The sequence below is a fragment of the Corvus hawaiiensis genome, chromosome 27 (assembly GCF_020740725.1).
Source record: "Corvus hawaiiensis isolate bCorHaw1 chromosome 27, bCorHaw1.pri.cur, whole genome shotgun sequence".
Taxonomy (NCBI): domain Eukaryota; kingdom Metazoa; phylum Chordata; class Aves; order Passeriformes; family Corvidae; genus Corvus; species Corvus hawaiiensis.
The window spans coordinates 399,774-416,567 of NC_063239.1; the positions used below are offsets into that span (position 1 = coordinate 399,774).

Consider the following 16,794-nt stretch of genomic DNA (forward strand, 5'->3'; position numbering starts at 1 on the left):
GTGGCTTTTAAAGCCAGCAGCCCAATGTGTGATTTAGAGGCTCTGAGAAAGAAAATTATAATTCTGGGGGAAGAAATGGCTGCAAAATTTCCATTGGAGTCGTGCAGTTTCACTCCGGGACGAGGCAGCACCTGAGTGGCTGTAAGTCAGTCTCTGCTGCATCTGAATATAGGATAGACTTTTAAAAGCACTAAACAGCCTTGTGCTAATGCCTCCCCAAGACAAAGCAGAGCTCTTCAGGCTGGCTTTTATGGCAGGAACAAAACAGGCGCGGCTGGGGGCCCTGGAGGCTCTAGACAATACCTTTCCCTTTCATGCTGCAGCAGCAGCCAAACCCCAACCCTGTTCCAGAGCCCCCACAGAGGCAGCGGTGAAAGGCAGGGCACCCCAGTAAGTGGAGGGGAGGGCAGGGACAACGAGACAGGAGGGATTTCAAAGCTTCGAGGGCCGGTTGCAGCGCTCAGGTTCTAATGAAAGTCAGTGTGACCTTGCTTTGCTTTCTTCTTGTGAAGCGCAACAGATGGTGATGAAGAGATCTTTGCCTGCTCTCAATAAATTACAGCACAGTTTACAACAGTTCCCAAATCCTGTGGCCGCATCCTGGATCCTCCTGCCTTCCGAATTCACAAGGAGGAGGGACATCCTCCAGTCTTGGAAAGAAGGGTTGGGTTTCCTGGGTAGAAACTTTCTCCAACATGAGGAAACGGCCTCAGGTTGCACCAAGGGAGGGTGAGGTTGAATATTGGAGGAAATTTCTTCCCCAAAAGGGTTTTCAGGCATTGAACACGGGCAGTGGTGGAGTCTGCATCCCCAGTGGGATTTAAAATCTGTGTGGATGTGGGACTTGGGGATGTGATCAGTGGTGGCCTTGGCAGTGGACTTGATGATTTTAGAGAGTTTTTCCAACCTAAACAATTCCATTTTAATTTCCAACCTTTTTGATTCCAAAATTCTGTACATCCTTGAATCTTGCAGAACCCTGGATTGTGCCAATCAGCAGGACACATCCCAGCACTCCAGAGCTCAAGGAGCTGGTGTGGTTTCCTTGGATAATTGGAAGAGGAAGGAGGATCCAAAGCAGCAGCCCAAGCTCTAGCCTGAGGCTCTTCTGCAAATTAGAGCTGTAAACAGCTGCAGACCCACATTAAAGGGGAGCAGAGCCTAAGAGCCCAGCGGGACCGTGCACAATGCCAGCCTGAGGGTGCTCCCATTCCTGTCCTTCTTGCCTCTTCCCACACGCTCAGGACAGAGCTGCTCTGAAGCTGGGAAAGATCTAAAGTGAAGCAGAGATGAGTACAAAGTTTTGTTCGCCTTCAGTGTTTGTAGCATTTTCTTTTCCATCCTCTGAACTGTAACGGGAATTTGTTTCCAGACCAGGTGCGATCCCACCGGGTTGTTCTGCCTTCTGCCAGTGGCTGCACAGCAAAGCTGGACCTGCCCAGGTGACTGAAACTGCCTTTAATGGCTTTGAACTGAAGGGTTGGATGGGATATTAGAAAGGAATTCTTCCCTGGGAGGGTGGGGAGAGGCTGGGATGGAATTCCCAGAGGAGCTGTGGCTGCCCCTGGATCCCTGGGAATGTCCAAGGCCAGGCTGGAGCCCCCTGGGACAGTGGGAGGTGTCCCTGCCATGGCAGGGGTGGCACTGGATGGGCTCTAAGGTCCCTTCCAACCCAAACCATTCCAGGATTCCATGGCAGCAACAGAGGAAAACGACTTTCAGAACACCAAGGCTTCTATTTCCGCAAAATCTTGGACGAGACAGGATAGATGGAGGTAAAACGATGACTCGAATATGTCAGTATTTATTCAGAGCATCCTGTCATGAGTGTGTACACGGAACCTCTGCCCTGACCTCTGGAGCTCCTGACCTCCCATCCCAATAAATTAGAGGGATTATGATGAAAACCACTTCCATCCTTGTCCCTTAATGTGAGAAGTGCCTGGCAATTAAGCAGCCTTTGAGGATGACACCGCTGATTATTTCAGGACGATCAAGTCACAGCAGAGAAATGGGGTTGGAATGGCAAGAGCAGTGTCAAAGGCACAGTTAAACAATGGCTGCTTTGCCTGTCATTCCCCCCAATTACTGCAGGAGGGGGAGAAGGAAAACTATTTATAACCTGTCAGTCTCCAGAAACCACAATTATGATGATTTAATTAACACATGGAGAGGCTTTGGGCAATCACATTGTTCTAAATTTAAGAAGCAGCACGTTTCAGGCCCAAGATGATTTAGAACATTAACAAATGCTGGTTGAACCAGGGCAGGAATTTGATGGCCTTGTTGGTTCCTTCTAAAGCATCCATCATGGCCCAAAGATAATCCAAATGGATGTGGTGGTGAAGGATGAGAGCAGTGAGGAATCAGTGGGGCTCTCAGAGGCCATCATACAGAGGGAGGAGCTGATTTTTAACCAGGACTGACTGAAAATGAGCAAAACCACACAGTTCAAGTCTCTTCAGCAAAGACACCCTTGGTGCATTGGAAAAGTCTGGAAAAACGGGGTTGGGATGGATGAGAGTGTAAGACATGGAGAATGAGCCTGACCTTCCCATGGACACCTTGGAGCTTGCACTCAGTGCCACACAGGTCCTTCCTCAGCCTGATGCCCTGGAGCGAGGTCTAACATGAGGCCTAACCTTGGGATGAACTCTTCCATCCCTGGGCTGAGAGCTGGAGCATCCAAAACCAGGATTTGCCAAAGGATCCTGGGCTGACCCACTCCCTGGCCCACTCCTCCAAGGAAATCACACTTCAGGTCTCATTTCCTCTTTCTGGCTCAGATTATTTGCTGTGTCCTCTTCTCCCAGGCACAAAAATGATTCCTTCGGTGTTTCCACACAGTGATTAAACCTGGGAGTTGTCAGCTGCTACCCAAACACAAATAATTCTTACCTTTTTCACCATCTGTTGTTTTTAAACTGGGTTAACACCCAAGTAACATAAAGGAAAATCCCACTTCTTCCACACAAGAAGGAAAATCTTGACCAGAGTTTACATGCGGGAAAAAAGTTGACAAAGAACCTGCTGCTCTATAAGTGGTTCTTTCATTCACTGCCTATCGAAACTGGAGATGGGGATTGCTTTTCCCATCCAGGAGCAGCTGGAAGCACTGGATCCAAAGCTTTGTACACCACGCAATTCCTGAGCTCTGCCCGTTGCCATGAAGGACGTGCCACATCCCCTCCACATTTCACACCGAGTGACTTCACAGCCAGCTCATTTCTCTCCTGATGCAACCCTTCTGCAGCTGAAATGCTCAGGCAGAAAATATTCACTGGTTTTATTTGACTAAAGGACTCACAAAACTCAGGATAAAATCAAGGATAAGGTCAGTCTTCCCCATGAACAAAATACACACCTGTACAAGGACATGGCATCAAAGGCTCCCTCGGATCATGGACAAACTGACCATGTTGGTTTCCCCACAGCCTAAACCCACAAATATTATTTTTCTTTTTGTTATTGTGCATTTCAGTGGAAACAATAAAATTGAGATGGTGAAAGAACAGGAGAAAAAGGAACCTCCAGAGCAAAGAGATATTGCCTAAGATCACCAAGTTTGTGATGTAGGGACTAAAACTTAAGAGAATGTTCCTCATCTCATGAACTTGGAGAACTTAAGGTACAAATGGAAAGAAAGTCCCAGGAAGGACAGAAAACAAAGCAGAGAATCTCCAGCATCCTCACAAAGCCTTTTTGTAGGAAGTTGCCCAGAGATGGAGACACAGCCCTGGACCACAGAACTTTTAGGAGACTCTGCCTTGCCAGCACCCATGAACTGCTCCTGTTCCAGCCAATTTTATTCAAATGTATCGAAAGAACCCCAAAATAAATCTGTATTGGAGCTAAGAAACAATGGCGGGGGGGGGGGGGGGGGGGGGGTGTTGCTGTAGCTGGACGTGCACAGAAGGTGAGAAATCAGAGATCATCAGCATTTTCTGGCCTTCCCTTCCTTCTCCTTCTTGGAGTTCCCAATCCATTGCCCATGACAACACCATGACTGATCCATCTGCCAGGAAGAGATTCCTATTTCCCTGTAAATTAAAAAGGCAAAGGCAAAACAAATCCTCCAGGCCAAGAAGCCAGCGTTCACAAGAGCCGCTCATGTCATCCCTTCCCGGTGTACTGCAGCTTCAATGAAGTGGAATTTGCAGTTTGGGACAGCGCTGACAACTGCCTGGTAAGCCCTCAGGATCGATCCACTCATCTTTCTGTGGAGGTGGGAAGATCCAGAGGCAATCTGAGCTTGTTTGGCTGCACAAGAGGCCGAGGTGATAAAAGCTGAGCAGTGTCGGGACCGTTTCCGGCCGCAGCCCGTCCGTGTTCGGGGCTGGAATACCTGGCTGGGAACGACCAAACCCGGGGGTTGGGCGCGCTGCAAACACAGATCACACGGAGATTCTCATGTCACGGTGTTCACACCATGGATAACAGCAGGGAGGGATGCCACACTTCCAGTGCTGGCAGCTCCAGCTGGGTGAGACTGAGAATTCCAGCGGTAACGGGAGCATCTCCAGGGAAGGCTGAGACCTGAACTGCAATCCAAGGGATTTGAAACCTGTGGGTGTCTCCTACCAGGGGCAGACGGTCCAAAGGAACGTCCAGGAGCAGAGCAAACCATGAACACAGCCCTAGTTATTCCCAGCCCACTTCGTGCTGCTGCAGCCACTGGATTTCAGGGAAAATTCCCAACATCCAGGCTCAGGTCAGCTCTGCTATCCAGGAGGAGAGTCTCAGGAACATTTCCATCAGCAGGACATTTCCTAATAAAATTGTTTGCCCCCCACAGTGTTTGTTTTGTGTTTTGTGTGTGTTTAAAATTAAAACCCACAAATGAACAGGTTCCTTCCCCAATTCCATGAGCGTTCTCCCTCCCGAGCTACACAATGAACTAAAATTGATTCTTTTCTCCTCCTTAAAATACTGGCAGCAAATCACAGAGCATAAGCAAAGGCAGGGGAAGGGTGGAGAGCACAGAAAAGGGAGATGGAGAGGAAAAAGGGCATCTGTCACAATTCCAGGAGTGCAGGAATCCCTCACAAGGAATACAATGGGAAAAACAAGGGTCCTTCTCTCGTACAAAGCTCTTCAGAGCAGCAGCCTCTCTGTTTGAGCACCCTCACTGGGCATAACTGAAACCACGAGGTTTCTGGAAAGTGGCAACATTTGGGGAAATAGGAAAAAAGGTGAAGAGGAAGCAGAGGGAGGATGATCCCAGCTGGACATGGTGCCTGAGGCTGGGAACCCACAGTGCAATTCCAGAGCTCTGTTAATGAGCTGCCAGCCTCAGGACGGGACCCAGTGGAGCAAATGCAATGCCTGGGATCTGCTCAGGGAAGTTCCCGAGCTCAGGAGAGTTTGGGAGATGTGGGTTCAGCGTCTTCATTTGCCTCTGAGCTCTGCATTATCCCAGAGCAATCCACTTCCAAGGTCTCAGCAGCACCTGTATCCCAAGCCCAAATTCCTGATGAGCTCCTCTCTCAGCCAGGCACTAGAGGAAGCACCGAGTAAGAGTTTCAGAAGTGTTCCACATCCTCCTGCATTTCCTTTCCAAATTTACAGCCCTCAATTGCTGCAGGAGGCACAGCTGGCTCAGCTCCACCGGAAACATGGCCAGTCAATTTTGGGAACATCTTTGGGAAATCTCACACTTTACAAGTGCTGAGCCCGGGGAAAATTTACCCCTGTGCATTTCTTGCTGCATCACTGGTGCTTCTCCAGCACAGCTCCCCTTAGGCTGTGGTTGTATTTGCAATGCCAAGGGCAAATAAAGGCTCTGAGTGGTAAAAACTGCCCCTGGATCCATGGAATGTCCAAGGCCAGGTTGGATGGGGCTTGGAGCTACCTGGGACTGAGGAAGGTGTCCCTGCCCATGGCAGGGGTGGCACTCGGTGATCTTAAAGGTTCTTTCCACCCAAAGCATTTTATGATCCAATGATTTCCAAAATGTGCCTTCTCTGAGCCCCTTCTGAGCTGTTCCTCCCATGGGCACAGCTCTGAGGAGCAGCACTGTCACCTTCCCCTTTCCGCACTCTCCACATCCAAACCCAGAGCTTGGGACACTCTCCTCAGGCTGGTTCACCCTCAGTTTACAGCCCAACATGAATTTAAGTCCCACAGTTACAGAGGGGTGGAAGAAGAGAGGAGAGGAGGAGCCACAGCACAGAAGGAAGCAGGAAAGTTCAATTAACAGTGCTCATCCTCCTGTGTTGCAGAACAGTCACTGGAAAGAAACCCATGCTGCTTCAGCCCTGCACTGAGCACAGAGGGTCGATGAAGAGTTTCTGCTCCCCATTCTCCCCACTCCTCACCTCCCGTGTCCTTCTCTTTGCAGTATCCCACCTGTGGGATCACTTCCTTCCCATTTCCCCAAGCTCTGATGAACTCACACCTCAGCCATGAGGTCCTCGCTCGGCATCGCTCACGAACCCCTCAGGCTGCTGACCAAAGGAACTGCAACCACTGCTCTCAAAAGAATGAAAAAAATGGAAACTTCAGGCAGTCCTTGAGTGATTTTTCCCATGAGGTCACAACACTCCCTGAGCTCAGGCTGAGCCCCCAGGGCACCCCTTCGAATGCAGAGTTACAGAACTGGAACCTTGCCCTAAGCCCTCTCTGGAGATGGAAGCTTCTGGTTTATTCTCCTTGCTTCTTGATGCACCATAGTGTTTAATAAATAAATAATAAAACCAGCATGTCAACATTTCCCTTTAAATTAGACTCAGAAGAAGGTCGGCAGCAGCCCACCAAGCCCGCATGTGTGTAACTCCTTTATCAACGTGTTGCTTCCAAGAGGGGAAGGAGCAGAATTCCAGTGGAAGGTGACTCTGTGTGGCTGATTTAAAACGTGTGAACACAAGTGACAAGCAGCCCTGTTTTCACTCCGGTGGAAAACACAGCAGAGCTGTCCCTGTGTGTGAGCAGGTGGCTGTTTATCCACAGGGTATGGCCAGACATGGAGAAGGAGAGGTGTAAAAAGCGACCTCACAGCGCTCAGTTCACACAAAAAAGCTGTTCACCTGTCTGGCCGTTGTTTGTTTTGTCCCTGCCAGCCTGGGAAAGGGGACAGGAATGACCTTCCAGGAGATAAAAACATTTTCCTTCTCCCCACAACACCTTCCCAGAGAGCCATTCCCAGATATTCTGAGTGTGATATGCATGAAATACAGAATATCATAGCTGGCTTTATGAAATCCCTTTTTACAGCTTCCAGATCTCCAGCAAATGTACAAATAAATGGGAAAGTGAGAGGGAGGGAGAAGCACAAAGCAAATCCCAGGCTGAGGGGGTGGCACTCTGCTAACTGGATGGCCAGAGCCAAAATCAGGAGCATCCAGTTATTTTAGCAAGCCTTGCCAAGAGACTAAATAGAATAGCACAGGCCAGGTGTCAGTGATTATAATCCCACTGCTGCCAAAGTCGCTCCCATTTACAGCCAGCCTGCCTTTGGCTCTCTCTCCCCAGCAAAGGAATAATTCCTGAAGCCCCACAAAGCACGGCTGCACCTGCCCTACTCCAGGGCAGCTCTCACCTGTGGGCCTCTGCTGAATGCTCAAAACCTTCTGAAATTTAAAACCAACACCAGCCCTGGAGCTGCTGTGGAGAAAAGAACCGGTGGAAATACCTCAGCACATTATTCCAAGGCCAATTCTGCTGTGGAAAATGAGTGGTTTATGGATGAGATGATCTGGAATGCTCCCACACCCAAAATGGTCCCTGTGAAGGTACCAGCTCTGCTCACTTGACCTCAAAAACCACCCCACCATCAGCAGCAGCGTCTGATCAGGCATCTCTGCCCTTTCCCAGTCCAGATGGAGGTGATCCATCCCCCCTTTCCCAAAACCACTCCATTTCTGGGCCCTCAGCTGCCCCCAGGAGGTGGGGGGGTGAACAAGTGAAAGCAGACAATGCTCTGGAAAATACTGCTAAAAGAAGTGAAATCAGTCAACTGCTGAGCAATGAGTCCTGGAGCCTGCCTGCCCTCACTCAGGTGTCCAGGCACTCCTCTCCCCTCTGAGGGCTTCTTTATTTGGGAGAAACCTCAGGCTGCACACAGGGAATGAGCCAGGCAGCCTGGGGGGAGGATGGGCCTGCGCTGCATCACACCTGCACAAAATAATAGTTTTCCACAAGTATGGGTAAATGAGGAAATAAAGAGAGGTTCCATTTCCTTTTTTTTTTCACTAAACACAAACCCTTTCCACTGCTGAAGACTCTACAAGGGGTTTTATTACCATTTTTAAGTGCTGTACAGTGAGTATCTCTCCTTTTACAAGTGGAACCTTGTAGCTATGGAGACGCAGAATGTCAAATCCAAGCTGAAGACAGGATTTCAGTGGGGGCTTTGCGTTGCTACATGTGCCTTCAATGATCTGCTTTCCATCTCCTGAGGTCTTTATTATTCTTCATTATTTATTAGTCTCTAACGGTGTGCAAGGAGCCACTGGATGTTCAACAATCACACGAACACAGAGTGACCCGTCAGACACAGAGCTGGGGTGTCTTGCACAGTCTGATTTACACCCAGGGACACCACAAACCCCACCCCCGAGTCCTGCAAAGTTGTCATTCGTTTAATTTAACCGAAATAAAGCTGCTCTGGTGCTGGCACAGCATCTGGAGGCCGGGTGAGCTGGAGTCCCCTGGTGTTTAATGCTGTGTGTAACAACCACAGCCACCTGGGGGAATTACACCACACCGGCCTCGCGTTACTACACCTGGAAGGACTCTTCAACCTTGTAATTACCTGCTGTAATCCAAATTATCCAAATTCCAGTCTCCCAAACATCATCCCTGTCTTCTGTGATCCAAACTGCATTAGGGATGATGGTGTCATGACCTGGATGCTCAGTTACCACGTGCACATTCATCTGTCTGTTTTACCACCATGGAGTAAATTCAACATTTTACTCAAGCTAGTGAAACTTCAGTGCTGTTAAACCTGAGCGTGAAGGGGACAGAGCCTCCCAGGCCAGAATAATGCTCCTTGTGACAGCCAGGGGAAATTCAAGATAACCTGAATGTCACACATTTTCTACTTGTGCTGGTAACAGCGAATAACCGAACCCCACACCTTCCTCCTGCGCTTTCCTGGAGCAATGACAGGGTCATGGCAGGTGGGTTTCTGTTCTGAAGGCACCACTGCTCCAGAGAAAGCAACCCCAAATCATTGCATTTTCCTTCCTTCCCCTTAACTCCATGGTCCAAAACCAGCTGGGGATTTCAGGTGCCAAATATGAAACCTCTCAAAGGTGCCCCATTGTCAGAGAGTGAAAGCACTGGGTTTTGAACAATCCAGATCCCAGAACTGCAGATCCCACTCTGCTCGTTGTCACCACACCTCCCACAGCACCTGGCTGCCACAGCCAGGGCTCAGAATTCCCACAGCCAATCCCAACCTGCACAAAGGGGTGGGAATAAACTCCAACAGGCACGTGAAACACTCCCAGGTAGAACATCCACAACCAAGGAAGCAAAATCCACCACGGTCCCCTGATGCCACATCACGAGCAGGGTTAAGTAACCAGGACTGCAATGGAATTGTGCAAATCCTCCTTTGCCAGCTCTAAATAAGCAGCAGCATTCCAAGCAAACCCATCCCCTGCATCCACAGCAGTGGAGTCATTGGCAGGAGAGCAACAAAACAATTTGGAATTTCCTTGCAAAGCTGGACAGCAGAAGAGACGCGCTTTTCCTGATTGTGCTTCCCGTGTTGCTGAGTCAAACCCCGACATGGCCTGAAGATTGTGAATATCAACTCCAGGAGGGCTGTCTAAGCCTCCACTGATCACTAAAATGAAATTAAACCCTCCAAGAATCCCCTTCTCCCAACCCAGATATTTGCAATTGTGCTGTTTGACCAAGGCTCACGTTCAGAGAAACCCCTGTGTTCCCGTTGCTCCAGGAAAACAACTCCAAGATCGTGCTGCAGTCCTGTTGTCCCCTGGTTTGCTCCTGAGCCGGACCAAAAATGCAGGAAATCTTTGGCATATCATTAAATAGGCCATAAACCCCTCAAGATTTCATGTGGGGTCTGGAGAAAAGAGGTTTCCATATTTAGTTTTAAACCAGAAAAGGCTCTTAAGCTCCTCTGTATCTACCAATCCATTAAAAATAGGATTCTCTTGTAGCCACAGCTCATCAAATGGGTGCAAACAGGAGGAGAACAACACTCCAGATGCCTTTATCACAGTTGTTGGCTCCAACTTAATCGCTTTTTTAATAAGTCTTAATTATTCAAAATAATCACCATCCCTTCCCTGCCTGTTGTCATTTAACATGAGAGAGCCTTCTACAGACAAAGCCCAAAGCAGGAAAAAAATAAAAGAACAAAATCTCATTAATCTTTCTAATATTTAGAGATACCTCAAGAGCTTCGAACATTTACCTCTCCTTCCCAGCAGCTGAAATGGTTTTAGGAGGATCATGGTTCATACCTCGCATTCCCTGGAGCCAGAGATGGTGTAGGTGCAGGGCCCAGATCCGTTAACGGATACATCCATGGTCTCAGAGTTTGTTGGCTTGTAGTCCACGTAATACTCCTGCAAAGGGGAGTTCATTTGCCTCTCCGACTCCCGGGCCTTTTTCCTGCGCCTCTTCATGAGCGTGTGCTGCTGGAGCTGCTTCATGCTGGCGGGATAACGCTTCCAGGACACGTAGATGACCAGCAGGATCATGGCCACGGAGAGGAACAGGGCCACGCTCCCCGCGATGATCTTGTGGAAGGACATGTGCTCGTATTCCGGCTCCACTGCGGGCGTTGGGATGTCTGCGGAAGGACTCGGCATTGCGGATGTCGGCTGGTGGCTTTCCAGTTTGGAAACGGTGGGTTTGGGGATGAACACGGGTCTCTGGGGCGTTTTGGGAGCCTGGTAGGACCTTTCAGTGGCCACCACCTGGATTTCGGCACAGATATTATAGGTCTCCACAGCGTCGCTCACCTTCTCGCCCTGGATGTGTTTGGGGCCTGCACAGATCATGGTGCTCTCCTTATTTCCCTTGAAATTCTTAAGCCAATTAAACAGAGGGCAAATGCTTCGAGTACATTCCCACATATTCCCAGACAGAGTGATGGAGATGAGCGAGATCCACGTGTTGATGGTCTCCTGGGAGATGTTGGTGAGTTTGTTGGAATCCAGGTTCAGCTTTTGCAGGTTAGGCAGGCACTGGAAGGTGCCGGGCTCTACCCCTGCGATGTCATTGCCTGATAAATCCAAGTTGTGCAAGGAACTCCAGGTCCACGTCAACCCCTGGCTGATGGAGCGGATCCTATTCCACTGCAAGTAAATGGAGCGGAGGTTGAAGAGCCGTGGGAAGTGGGCAAAATTGATCTTAGAAAACTGGTTGTGCTCCAAGTGGAGCTCTGTCAACTTCAAAAGGCCGGCGAAAGCGTTGCGGGACAAGCTCCGCAGGCGGTTGTAGCCCAAATCCAGGAAGTCGAGGTTGCGGCAGTCCTGGAAAACGCGGATGGGCACCGTTTTCAGCGAGTTGGACCTCAGGTGCAGGATCAGGAGCTTACGGAGGCCCTTGAACTGCTCCGCCTGCAGCACCTGCAGCTTGTTGTAGGACAGGTCCAGGTTGCGGAGGTTGGGCACGGGGTGGAAGGTCTTGTTGTGCAGGTGGGTGATTTTGTTGGAGCTCAGGATCAACTCCTTCAGCCGGCGGATTCCCTGGAAGGCGTCCTCATCCACGGAGCTGATGTAATTATGGTCGAGGTAAAGCCATATGAGCTGATTGAGGCCCGCGAACTGGTGGGATTTCAGCTTCTGGATGCTGTTGTAGCGCAGGGACAAGCCCTGGGAGCCGCCGGAGATGTTGTGGGGGATGTCTCGGAAGGCATGCGACTCGCAGTACACGATCTTGCCATCGCAGCGGCAGTTCTTGGGGCAGGCTCGCTGAGCCCCCGCCAGCCCCGCCAGCAGCGCCAAGGGAAGCAGCCCCAGCAGCACCCTGGAGCCTCCCCGCTGCTTGATCACATGGAAACCTGCAACGTCCGAAAGGAAAAAGGGGCATTGGAAAGCCTTGCAGATAAACTACCAGATTATCGCTCACTGGGGGCTCGGGGTAAGCCTGAGCGGAGCGGGGGATTTGGGAGACAACCTGTTCGCCTCCCGCCTCGGCTCTTTGTGGTGCAAATCGCCGTCCTTTGAGTGCCTGCCTGGCCATCTCTCCTGCCCCCACCGCCTCCAGACTCCCTGTGTGGGGTTTACGGTCCCTCGGGAGCACCAGGAGCCTGATCCCTCCTGGCTGTGCTCCTGTCCCCCGGCTCTCCGAGGAGCTGGGATGTCCTTATCGCTCCGTGCCGAGGTTTGAACAATAAACATATTTGTCAAGTCACTGTGCTGGATGCTCCACAGTGCTGGAGAGGAAATGAGCCAGAGCTTCTGCTCGTGCGTGCTGCTCAACGTGTTCCTCAAGGAAAGCAACTGCAAGTCCAATCCCCCCCCCCAAATTACCCCAGAAAGGGTGAAATCTACTTCTCCTGAAGTTTGATCCATCTTTGGAACGTGTATTCATTGCAAAATGAGGCACTAAGTAAAGGTTTGAGTTTTGGCACTGAGTGGTTCGGGTTTAGGAGTAGGTTTAAGTAAAACTCATGGGGTTTATGTACCTAAAATACAGAAATAGATGCAAAGAAACAAAGTTCATCCATAGTGTACCAGGAAAGCTGGCATGGGACCCCAATGCCATGTAAAGGCAGGAGACATATTCCTTTGAAATGAACCACTGCCTTAACCCATGTTCATCTAAACTTATCCATAGGTGGCTGTGAATATCTAAACATTTATTAATTTGAATTAATCCAGTAGATGATGAAAATACCCACCCCAACACTTCCAGATAGCAGCAAAGCCCAGAAAGTTTAAAGGGGGATATTTCTCTTTCAATTCCCCTCTCCTGATTGATTTTAAGGGTTTGCCTTTGAGATGTCAGATTTGTCACACAGCAGCAGTGCTGGATGTGAGGACGTATGTAATAATTGAATATATAGAATCCTGAATAATTATGAGAGGGCGTGAGGGGGTGTCAGAACCCCCAACACCCATCTGCACGCCTGGAATAATTTTAGGGCTGCTGCCTCTGTCCAGAGTTGCAGCCTTGCTAAGAATGAAAATGCATTCTTCCAACAGGAAATATTTCAAGGGCTGGTATCTCCTTGATAAATAATCACTTTATTATTTGTCACACACACAGCAGACAGTGCTGCAGCTCTTTAATCCAATTTTAAACCAAGGGGCAATCTGCAAAAATAATTCCTGGTCTCGAATGCCCCTGCCTTCCACTTTAATGGGTAGATTTGTAATTTAAATCCTCATTTTTTTGCTCCGTTCTCTTTGCCAGCAGCAGCCAGCTAGAAATATGTTCTGGCTGTTACAGACTCGGGGGCTGGGGAGGGGGAAGGAAGGAGGGGAATAAACCTGTCACACTCGGAAAAAAACCCGACTGGCAAATGACTGCTGGAAATGTAGCAGAAGTACCAGGGGCATCTTTTCAGCCTCTTCAAAACCACCTATGCAAGAAACAACTCCCCCCTCCCTCCCCTTTGCTTCCCACATCCTGCGAAGTGTTAACGCCAGTCCTTCCTGACAGCCCGAATGGTGCCGGGGGATCGGGAGGAGAAGCCGGCAGGATTTGGGGTGTCAGGCACACACGCAGCTCCCGGTGCGAGTGCAGGTGCGGGGGTGGGCGGCACAGGGGGTTTGCTCCTGCACAGCCCCTCACGCGCGGCAGGAATTCACCGGTGGCTTCCATGGGAAGCCACTGCGGGAGGAAAGGTGTGCGTGTGCCTGGAGGGGGGGGACATGGGCTAAAAATACAATGGCAAGTACAGTGAGTCACCTGGCAGAGAGAGGAACGCGCTGCCGCCGCTGCCTCCCTGAGGCCCCCCTCCGCCGGCGAATAATCCAGCTGCAAAACCCACCCCACAGCTGCAGCCGTGCCAGCAAACAAACCACAAAAGTTCACTCACCCATCCTTTTGTCATCAATAACGTCCTCCTTCGCCTTCCTCCAGCTGTTTTCTCCTCTCTCTTCCCTTTTTTTGCTTTCCCTTCGCCTCTGTCTCTTTTTAAAACTGGTTCCTCTGCTTTAAACCATCAGCATCTTCATGTCACAGCCCGGCTGCCACTCGCCCCGCCGCCATCCAGCGTGCCTGCCAGGAACCCCACAAAGTTCCCCGGAGAGGACCAGCGAGAATTTTGGGGATGAGGAAGGGAAAGGATAGGGAAGGGGTTGGGGGTGGGGAAGACAGGACGAAGGATGGGGGGGAGTGTGGGGGGGGGTAGGGAGGGACTCTAAGCTCTGAGAGCCATTGTGGAAGTCATCAGAGAACCGGCGGCGTTAAGTGGCAATCGGCGAGAAAAGCCGGAGCAGGCGATGGAGGCGAACCAACTTCTCTGGGAGGAAGGACCAAACCTGTGCCGGCGCCTCGCATCCCTCATTCTGCTGCCTTTTGCCATTGCCAGGCAGAGAGATCCATCCTCCGCCGGCTCCCGGAGCAGGCAGGGCCTCCCGTGCTGTGCCAGAGCCCGGTTTAGCAGCTCCGCAGGCTCGGTTTATCCATTTAGCTGGTCGGGTTTAAAGTGTTTTGTAGCTGTGCCGAGAGGCAGCTCTCGTCTAATTCCGAGGCTTTCCAGAGAGCGATGATGCTCCGGAGCTCGTTGGTGCTGAGGCTGGAGTTTGTGGAACACGGAGTGCCCTCCACTGGAGAAAACCCAGCGCACATTAAAGGCTGAACAAGTGAGGCTGTCATGGCTCTGCAGACTTCGCTTCCCTCGGAAAAGAAAATTAAAGACACAGCATTGCCTTGCCCACCGTCCTCCCTTCCCAGACCCCTCCACCTGCCCTGGATTATGGAATGTTTACGGTGTGGGGCTTTCTGGCAGAAACGCCAAACAAAACACCCGCTCCCCGAGGGATCTGCCAACCTGAGCTTGCTCTAATGCACCTGACCTGGGTATTTGGCTTGGGCAAATTCTAAACTGTTCTTCTTTTTCTCCTGCATTCCCGGGGGAGGGGGGGGGGGGCAGGAAGAAGAATGTTTGCAGGTTAAAAGTGAAAGTCTTGGTACAGGGTCGAGGGGCAGGGGCTGTGATCAAACCGATCATCCTCACAAAAGGCATTTGTTTGACTGCAGGCAGCAACTCCAAATGTAAACACTCCGTGTCCTGCTGTGGCTGGGACAGGGTTAATTCCCTGCTTTGTAGCCTGTAATTTTTTTCTTTTTAAATCTAAGAGCCTTTTAGTCAGAAAAATACTGACTTTGATAAACAAGGCAGAAGTGAAGCTGCAGAATCAGTGACACCTTTTTTCCTCCTGAACTCCCCTCCCGTGGCTCTCCCAGTGCCGGAGTTGAGATCCTGCAGAGTCCAGCCCCGGATCCAGGGTGGGATCCAGGCTGCGGCACCTCCGCAGGGTCTCACCTCCTGCTGTGTCCGGCCAGGTCGCCAGGGCTGGGTTAATTCCCGGTTCAGCAGGGCTGCGTTAATTCCCAGTTCTGCAGGAAGGTGTCAGAGGGATGTGGAACAAGGGCAGGGGCAGCAGGAGCTCCCTGAGCTGGTTCTGGGAGCCTCTTTATCCAGGAGCTGCAGGGAATTGAATCCTTGGGGCAGCTCCAGGATCCCACAGGGACCATTTCTGGCTCAGGCACACTCGGGTTGCTCAGAGGGCAGCACTGGACTGCTCTGAACAGCTTTAACAATTCCTAAAATTTGGGTATTTGTGCCATTTCCATCCCTCCCTGTGCTGAACACCCCCATCAGTTATTTGGGAAGCAACTCCCTGCCCAAATCCCACTTCAGTTGCCAAAATGGTGGCAGTGCTTTATAAAGTCACTCATGAGCCATCCACTGTGTGTTATTTAATTTCTAAATATTCCAAATATTTCCCACTGCGGCCCAGCAAGTCCCCACTCAGCATTGCACCCCCGGATCTCTGGGGGTGTCTGTGTGCCACTGATGGCCCCACTCTGTACCAAAAATGAAAATTGCACAAATCTCAAGGTCCGATCCCAGCTCTTCCCTCCTAATTCCTTATTCCTGGCTCACTGCTTGCTCCTGCAGCCCATCCCAGATGGAGTCACCCCTGGCCAGCCCCAGGATCCAGCCCTCTGAAGGAGCAGGAAAAAGATTGGGACACAGGATGGGCCAAGAGTTCAACTCCATTCTGAAAAATAAATAATAACCCACAAAACAATCCACAGAAACCAACTTGTCCTCCCCTATATCCGCATCCAGACTGCATCTGCACCCACAGTGCATAAATATTCACTTCTGAATAAAACCCTTGCTTGGTTTGTTCTGTTATGACAATTTGTCGCTACCTATAGATCAGATATTCATTTGCATATGAAAAATATCATCATTAATCACTATTTTTATTCTGGGTTGGACAGCAGCACACACAACTCCCTCAAACAAGATTCAGAACTTAATTATCATAAGTGATGTTGAAAATACCTTTCCCATATCTCAGTTAACCCCATCTGCATCACAGCCAGGAACACTGGCGCAGGAATTCATATTTATTATTCCCAATAAATGTAAAAGCTGAAGCGTGCAGTTATTTATTCCACCTTGTGTTGATAATTCTCCAGGATGGGTTCATTTGAAAGTCTGCCAGATCTGGGAGTGAGCAGAGCAATGTCCACAGGAACTGCACCATTTCCAGGGATGCCTTTTCCCAGATCCTTGGATCCTAGGAGAGCTGAAGCAGCACTGCCATGAGCTCTCCTTCTGCCATGGACTGAGCCTCAAAGTCCCCACATTCCTACCAAAAGGTGGGCATGATT

General features: G+C 50.2%; 1 protein-coding gene across 4 annotated transcripts in view; it reads right to left on the minus strand.

Moving 5' to 3' along the window:
• Positions 1 to 14,792, minus strand: part of LRRTM4 (leucine rich repeat transmembrane neuronal 4) — a 199,230-nt gene extending 184,438 nt beyond the window's left edge. For 2 of the 4 annotated variants that reach the window (XM_048287395.1, XM_048287397.1), the window contains exons 1-2: positions 13,976 to 14,792; positions 10,443 to 11,989 (exon numbers count right to left, since the gene is read on the minus strand). In XM_048287395.1, the coding sequence (XP_048143352.1) occupies positions 10,443 to 11,989; positions 13,976 to 13,979 (1,551 nt within the window). In that variant the 5' untranslated portion in view covers positions 13,980 to 14,792. Of the gene's footprint in view, positions 1 to 10,393; positions 11,990 to 13,975 lie in introns of all 4 variants that reach the window. The other 2 variants (XM_048287394.1, XM_048287398.1) reach the window with 2 other exon arrangements.
• Between the last annotated feature and the right edge of the window lie 2,002 nt (positions 14,793 to 16,794).